Source organism: Sinocyclocheilus rhinocerous, unplaced genomic scaffold (assembly GCF_001515625.1).
Source record: "Sinocyclocheilus rhinocerous isolate Xijiao unplaced genomic scaffold, SAMN03320098_v1.1 scaffold207, whole genome shotgun sequence".
Classification (NCBI taxonomy): Eukaryota; Metazoa; Chordata; class Actinopteri; order Cypriniformes; family Cyprinidae; genus Sinocyclocheilus; species Sinocyclocheilus rhinocerous.
The window spans coordinates 318,594-326,897 of record NW_015648658.1 but is presented as its reverse complement, the minus strand read 5'-3'; the positions used below and the strand labels follow the sequence as shown (position 1 = coordinate 326,897).

At 37.9% G+C, this 8,304-nt stretch overlaps 1 protein-coding gene across 1 annotated transcript in view; it reads right to left on the bottom strand.

Annotated features, from left to right (window-relative positions):
* Window positions 1-223: 223 nt before the first annotated feature.
* Window positions 224-8,304, bottom strand: part of LOC107710183 (probable serine/threonine-protein kinase DDB_G0279405) — a 14,490-nt gene continuing 6,409 nt past the window's right edge. The window contains 8 exon segments of the mRNA XM_016514925.1: window positions 224-651; window positions 654-1,096; window positions 1,166-1,203; window positions 1,386-1,574; window positions 4,124-4,178; window positions 4,283-4,369; window positions 4,497-4,558; window positions 6,121-6,204. Coding sequence (XP_016370411.1) covers window positions 224-651; window positions 654-1,096; window positions 1,166-1,203; window positions 1,386-1,574; window positions 4,124-4,178; window positions 4,283-4,369; window positions 4,497-4,558; window positions 6,121-6,204 — 1,386 coding nt within the window.

The following is an 8,304-nucleotide window of genomic DNA, read 5'->3' as shown; positions in this document are numbered from 1 at the left end:
TTTTCTAGTTTTACAAACAGCTATATTCTAAATAGAAAAAGGCCCAATATCAAAAAAATATAAAAAATATCACTGAGCAATAACCAAACTAGAAATTCATCATTAAAAACTAGAATATATGCTCAACCATCACCATACATGTGCTGCTGCTATCATCAATACATATACTTTATCTATGATGAAAGCATATACTGAGTATTATAGAAGGCCATTCTCCTAATTTTTAGTTATTTGTGTTTGGTATCTTAGTTCTTAGTACCTCCAGTTCTTGTTTTAATTCATTGAGATGCTTGTTTAACTCCTCTACAGTTACCCTTATTTTTTTCACAAATTTCATGTTCTCAGACCGCAGCTCTTGCTCATTATTGTTTGGTGATGGCTGATTTTGTGTGTCGTTGTGCTCTGATTCACTGTCAGGGGTTTGACTGCTTTTAGACTCTGTATCGGTTGATTCTTGTTGAGTCGCTATTGAAGCATGATCTCTGCGGAGTTTGTGAATTTCTCTGGAGTCAAGGGCAATAAAAAAGATGTCAACAGCCACAAAAAGTGTAGACAAAACCCCTGTAGCTGCTTCAGCCACACGTACAGTTCTTGCGGCCTGAGCTGCAACTTTCCCAACACTTGCGACTTCAGTTAAACGGACAAGCTCCTACCTCCCAGTCCTCGCCCAAGTCGAACTCCAGCACTTGCCCACACATCTGCCCCAGACTGTGCATTGGACCATGATTGATTGCTTTTAGATATATCTCTTTGTTGCATTTCCACTGCTATTTGGATGTTTTGGATGCAGCAGCTTGTGGAGGTAATTTTTTCTTGTAACTCTGTAATGAGCATTTTGATCTTTTGGCGGTTTGAATTCTGGTTCACCATCTTTGTTATGTTGCTGGCACCAGCTGTTACTCCACCAGCTACTGCAACACCGATTCCCACTCCTGTTACTATCAGAGAGGCTCCGAAAGTGAAAGGAGTGAGAATAAGTCCAACTATAGAGGTGATTCCTCCAGCCAAACCTATTACTCCTCCTGTGAGACTGCTGACGGTTGTGTTGTAGTGGACTCTCTCCAAACCGTCGGCCAGCTCTTCCAGTACCTTTAGACTGACTTGAGACTCATTGGTTTTCTCCTGGCTTTCAGACTCATTAGGTGTCTCTTGACTGTCTTTAGACTTTTTACACACATTAAGCTCTTTAATAGTTTGTGTGCTCTGAAAAAATTAAGTTTAAAGAAATTATTATCCTTGTTTGACGGTCCAATGTTTTGTATAATGTCATTACTATCAGTGCCAGTGTCTGAAACATTGTTACTTTATGACTTTAGGGGAATACAGCAAAAAAAAAGGTGGGAAAAAAAAAAGAAAAAATTTAACATTTTTATAAAGTAACTCACCTTTTCATAAAGGTGTTTAATGATAAAAGGCCTCATCAAGATCTCACTGACAGACGGGCGGTTCGCTGGATCAGTCTGAAGTGTGTCTCTCACCAGCTGACGAAGATCCTGAGAGAAGGTCTCAGGAAGAGCTTTATAGGAGCTTCTTAGTATCTTTGGAATAATATCAACTGTGTTTTTTCCTGCAAACTAAAGACAGACAAAATATGAGTCAACAAGTTTGTAAGTAGTTTACAAAATATAAAATAAGATAAAATAAAATAAATGATACATATTGTTTCAAAGCAGCTTTAAAGAAATGCATGTTTCAAGTGTCAGTTCATGTTCAAGCAATGCATTTTTCTTGAACATTTGTCATAATCCAAAGTGCAATATCAAAGGAGAAAACAGTGTTTGATTAATGTAATCTGGACAAGTTCATGTTCAAGCATTTAAATAACAGTATGAACAGGACTAGAATGAAGTAGTTATTTTGAAATATTTCAATCAAAATTAAAGCTCTGTCATCATACCCACTTTTCCATACAAGTGAAAAGGAACTGAATCTGTCATGCTATAAAAGTTATCTATACACATTTTGGTTCTTGTGTGGATAATCAGCATACCATATTTGATTGTGCAAGATTTGAAAGCTACTGAACGTCTGCAGAGGATTTGGACTATACTGTAATATGCAAATAATACAGACAACTGTTCAAGTACCTATGTTCATTTTTTTTTTTTTTGGCTTTCTTGGAGCTTGACAACCCTACTTCCTATTATTTTATGAAAAAAACAAAAAAAACAACAGGATAATAATTTCAAAAACACACCGTTTCTGACACCTTGAAAAACCAAATTAAACTTTTAACTGAACTGGAATATGATAATGAGTAAAGAGAAACATGTATAATAATCTGGGGTCTTTATACATTTATTTAGGGATTTATAAAACTCTCCGTAGATTTCATCCTAAAAGTGTACGTACGCTCAAAAGCTAGATTGCCAGAACCTGCGTAAATAAATCTGGGCATCGTCAGTGTAGAAATGAAAAGACACCCCATGCCTTCTTAGAATGGAACCCAGAGGAAGTATGTACAGGGAAAAAAGGGAGGGCACCAATATCGAGCCTTGAGGGAGGCCACAGGTGAGAGGAGCAACAGAGGAAGAGAAGTTACCTAGTTTGAAAAAAAAAATTCTGTCAGATAAAAATGACTGAAACCACTTAAGGACTGTACCTTTTAGGCTCACGTCTGACTCTAATCTAGATATCAAAATAGAGTGGTCCACAGTATCAAATGCTGCTGATAAATCTAACAGATCCAGGACCACAGAATCACCAGAGTTGGTAGCTAAAAGGATATCGTTTAACACTCTGAGAAGGGCCGTTTCAGTACTATGAGCAGATTTAAAACCAGATTGAAAATTTTCAGTAATACAGTTAAGATTCAGAAAGAACTACAGTTGGTCAAACACAATTATTTCTAAAAACCTTTGAAATAAATGGTAAAACAGAAATGGGACGGCAGTTATTCAGAATAGAAGGATCTAGTGAAGGCTTCTTGAGAGGCAGAGTGACAGTAGCCACTTTAAGAGTAGCAGGAACAGAGCCAGTTAAAAGGCACTTATTGAAAAAAGACACCTCCTGGCCCAACAGTGTCAGCAATCAATTAAAACTATTTTGGATGTATAATGTCAAAAGGCTAAAAAGATGGTTCAATATTAGCAATGATGTCTTTGAGTGATTGTAAGGAAATGTATATCACTATATATGGAGCTTACAGTGCCTAGTTTTACTATGCATAACCTCATCTGCATATAATTTTCATGCATATTCCCATCCACGTGACACCATGTTTAAGACCGTCAAAGGTACAAGACATCAAGTAAATATGAGACAGGGACTATAAATGCCATTTGTGCCATACACATTAATTTGTATTGCTAAAAATCATCCAGTATTCTTATGTTTTAGAATAAATATATCAAAATATCCATAAAAAACTGTTTAAAATAGTTATCAGAAAAATAATTTAGAATAGAGTAGATCTCATTCATTTCCACTGACCAAATAATATTTCAGTTGTTTTAAACAAATTAAATTAAATTAAATTAATGCAGTTTTGTTGATAAGGTGAACATCTTTCTATGCACAATCAGCTTGTAACACTCCAAAGAGAAAGGAAAACTTGAAATCGCATCATATGACCCCTTTAAAACATAACATACTACAGGAAAAGTGATCAAGCGCATCCACTACAAATAGGCTATCTAAATTCATATAATTTTGGTTTAACTTCTGCGTAATGACTTTATGTAATTTCAGTGCTTATCTCCATTAATGAGAGTGGAATATTTAATATTTAAATAGTTTAAAATTGTTGTTTACTTCATAACTTTTCTTTAAAAAAAGTCTGTACGCATGGGTCAGAGTTTGCGTGCAGGTGCGCAAATTTTCCCGTCAATTTTGTTTTTTATAAATCCCACCTTTTGCGTAGAAAGTGGCGTACGCCTCTTTCAGGGCAGGTTTTGTGCATACGCAACGTTTATAAATGAGGCCCCTGGAAACAGAATTTACTGACTGAAATTTTGATATCATTGCATCTCTAGTTGAGTGGTTGATTGTCTCAACGAGAGTAACCTGCAGTATATCTATATTACAAAATAAACGTGTATTTTATTTTATTTTATTTTTTATTTTCTTTAAAGCTTAACATTGATCTAAACATGCTCAATATCTAATGAAAGAAAAATCTTACAGCACACTTCAGCATGCACATCTCATAGATGATACAGCCCAGACTCCATATTTCTCTGTAAAAAAAGAGAAGATTATAAAGGTTAGAGTTTCAGTATTCAGCTATGGAAACTGTTTAGTCACACTAGAATAAATATCAGAAATGTATTATGTTTATTACGATTTCTCATCGTAAGGTTCGCCTCTCAAAATCTCAGGTGCAACGTATGAGAGCGCTTCAGTTTCTGCTGTTTGTGCATCAGTGGACCTGACAGAAACAGAAAGAGAAATACATGTTATAGATCACTGTGTTTGGACTAAACAGTATGCCATGTAGTACATGTTGAATAGTTCTTGACAAGTCATGTTTTGAATTAAATGAGCACATACAGTACCATTCACAAATTACTCCAAACTCTCCGTGGCGAATGATTTCACATGCAGTGAAAAATATGCTCTGCCATAAGAAAACATACGCCTTTAGGAAAATATAGTTATAGCAGCAGTATTAGTTTAAAACAATTAAAGGGGTCATATGATGCTTTTTTAAAGATCATTATTTGGTGTAACAGAAAAATCGCATCATATGACCCCTTTAAGGCAAGACACTACACACATCAGATATACTGTTTTTTTTTTCTTTGTTTATTTCACTCCCGGAATGGTGACAAGATAACTTCTAAAATACACTTTTGTTGCACTTTGACTGTTTGCGTCTGTAGATTTCAAACACAACAAGGCCACTTTCTCAAAACGAGATTTTTGATATTTTGTCTGATTTTATACACTATTTTACTCCTAAAAAAAATTGTGTACATTGAAAATTGTCTGGCTGTTTGAAAGTATTTTCATACATCAACAAAATGAAACAAGAACTTTTTTTTTTGTTTAAAGTATTTTCATATATCAACAAAATGAAACAAGAAATTTTTTTTGAACCAGGTGCAATTCTATAATTAAATTTTGAACCTGGCTTTATCCAATGTTCTGATTTTTGTCCTAGAAATTAATGCAAATTAGTGCATATTTAATTATATAATGCATCATTTGCATATTTAAATATAACATTTCAGAAAATGTCTAATTAAAAAAATCAACTGGGAAGTATGGTATTATTATTATTATTATTATTTACCCTAATCACCTGGGATTGTCTTGCCTCAATGGATTAATATGATTCATATGACTTTCCTAGTTTTGAAATTTCAGAAATTTGCCTTTTTCAGTATATTCAATATTCTGTCTATAAGCATGTAAGTGTGTGTGTGTGTGTAATTTAATTATCATTTGATTTCTAAACATTTGTTGTATTTGATATTTTTGTGTTCTGCTGCTCTCATTCTAAGAAGTCTATAGAAATCACACGACCAGAACAAAGCAGGTTAATGTCCCATTTGTCACAGCCAGTGGCTGTTGTGCCCTTGACAGCCTCCAGAGGGCACACTTCTGGATCATTGTTTGTTTTGTTCTGGACTTCAGTTCACATCACACCTTGCACTGATTATTATTTCATTACCTCCAGCTGTTGATCATTTACCCATTAGCTCATTGTGATATAAATACCATGCTCAACTAGTCTTTTGTTGCTGCAGTATTGCTTCTGTTTCTTTGTGTTTATGGATTCTTTGTTTGTGATATACCTCTTGACAGTGTTTTTGCTCTGTTTTTTATCTTTGTTTTGGGGCTAATAAACTGCATTTGGATCTTCTATGCTTTCCCGAGTTTTCCATGACAGACCGTGACACTAAGTTAGATGCATAAACTTATCTAATTATTTATCAGCTTCACAACAAACTTTACATTGCTTTTTAAAGTGCAGTGAAGCCAGTTTTAAAACTGTGAGACAGAAGCATTTTATTTCACCAGAAGCTTCAGTTATGACACTCTGATTAAACATTACAAAAATAAATAAACCTATGCTCAAATTAATTGTTCACAATAAAATCTGTAAACATGAATTTAGAAAACAGAAGTACATTTTCATTGTATGCATTAATTGTGCATTAACTAAATGTGTACCTTTGGCTGCAAGTTTTTATGTAGGATCTGTTGATCATGCAGGTGCTTTAATGCCATGCAGAGCTTCACAGCCCAATCCAGAACCTGTAAATAGAGAAAATGTGAAAAACAGAATTGATGTTATACGGCTTGTTCAATGAATCGCTGGCCGTCTCCGTGATCAGCCGTAAAACAGTGATTCCGTCCAAATTCCTTTTAAAATCTTAAATGATTCCCTTTGAGCTAAATTGACCTGTTTCCCTTACATTATGTAGTTTTTTATTTTTTGGGGCTATTGAGGAAGACAGTGACATAGTAAATTAACAAATCTTCCAGTAAATAATGGATTCTGAACTTTACAGATCATCTTATATTTCCTGATTACTGTCACAGCTACATCGTTCTCTCTCCTCTGAGTTTAATCATATTTCATTACCACACTCATCAAGAACTGCACTTATTCCCAGCACACACTCACTCTCACTCTCTCTCTCTCTCTCTGTGTGTGTGTATGTGGATTGCATGCTGGGGACGTTCTGGTTTATTCTTTAGTTTAAGAAAAACACCGATGTGATTCCTTCCTTGATAAGGGAAGCCATGGCGTCTCTCTCAAGTGAAGGAACGCCGGGGTTCTCTATCAGGAATGGCTGTAAAGTTTTCTCGGATCAAGCGGTTATGGTAGAAGACGTACTTCTAGCAATCGGCGAGTTTGTAGGGCACAAAAATATAGTATCGGCCTCCAGAATGAACAAGGCTGTGGTGGTGTTTCTTAAAGATGAGAAACTCGTAAACAGCCTTGTTGAAAAAGGAATTGTTGTTTCCGACACCCTGCTGCAAGTAATGCCTTTGAAGGCAGCCTGAAAGCATAAGCCCAGCCCGGACGTCCAGGAAACTTTTGCAGTGCTGTGCCGGGGGCCTGATGATCAAGAAGCCTGTGACCTGGCCGCATGATCCAGGGAGTATGTCCAGGGAGTATGAAGCCGAAACCCGGCTTATCGTACCGTCTGGACATATATCGACACACTCATCAAGAACTGCACTTATTCCCAGCACACACTCACTCTCACTCTCTCTCTCTCTCTCTGTGTGTGTGTATGTGGATTGCATGCTGGGGACGTTCTGGTTTATTCTTTAGTTTAAGAAAAACACCGATGTGATTCCTTCCTTGATAAGGGAAGCCATGGCGTCTCTCTCAGGTGAGGGAACGCCGGGGTTCTCCATCAGGAATGGATGTAAAGTTTTCTCGGATCAAGCGGTTACGGTAGAAGACGGGCTTCTAGCAATGGGTGAGTTTGTAGGGCACGAAAATATAGTATCGGCCTCCAGAATGAACAAGGCTGTAGTGGTGTTATATATTTAGAAATGGATCGTACTCACCCACCATGGTTCCCGCGTCGGAGCCCTGTCCGGAGAATCCTCTAGACCGGACCATCAGTAAGGTGGTCACTATGAAGCCATAGATCCAGTAAGAGACTGTTATGCAGGCAGTTCCCACGTACCGGCAGGGATTGTAGGTGGGGGGAGTGAATGTACAGCGCTCTCTCCCTCCTTCAATACCACGACTGAGGTGCCCTTGAGCAAGACACCGAACCCTCAACTGCTCACCGGGCGCCGCAGCATAAATGGCTGCCCACTGCTCCGTGTGAGTGTTCACTGCTGTGTGTGTGCACTTAGGACGGGTTAAACGCAGAGCACTATTTCCTAGTATGGGTAACCATACTTGGCCACATGTCACTTTCACTTTCACAAAATTCACAAATGGATCGTACTCACCCACCATGGTTCCCGCGTCGGAGCCCTGTCCGGAGAATCCTCTAGACCGGACCATCAGTAAGGTGGTCACTATGAAGCCATAGATCCAGTAAGAGACTGTTATGCAGGCAGTTCCCACCTAACCTCAGTCAGGTGGAGAGATGGTGGTTACAGGGGAATTAGGAAGGGGAAGATAAGGGCAGATGTTAGATACGAGGGAAATGAGTAGATACTCAAGTATCACTCTGATCCGGACGAAAGCGCTGACGCCTTGTCTGGATCACATCCCTTAGGTATTGCCTACCTCCTTTTGACCCGCGATTCTTCCTACCCCTACCCGCAGGTGGGGGAGGAGCGCGAGCCGCGACACTAGCCTTCTGAGCCCGTCTCTGATCCTCAAAACTGAGACGGGCTAGGACCCCTTGGTTGTTCGGGCTCAGACCTGGACTTTCC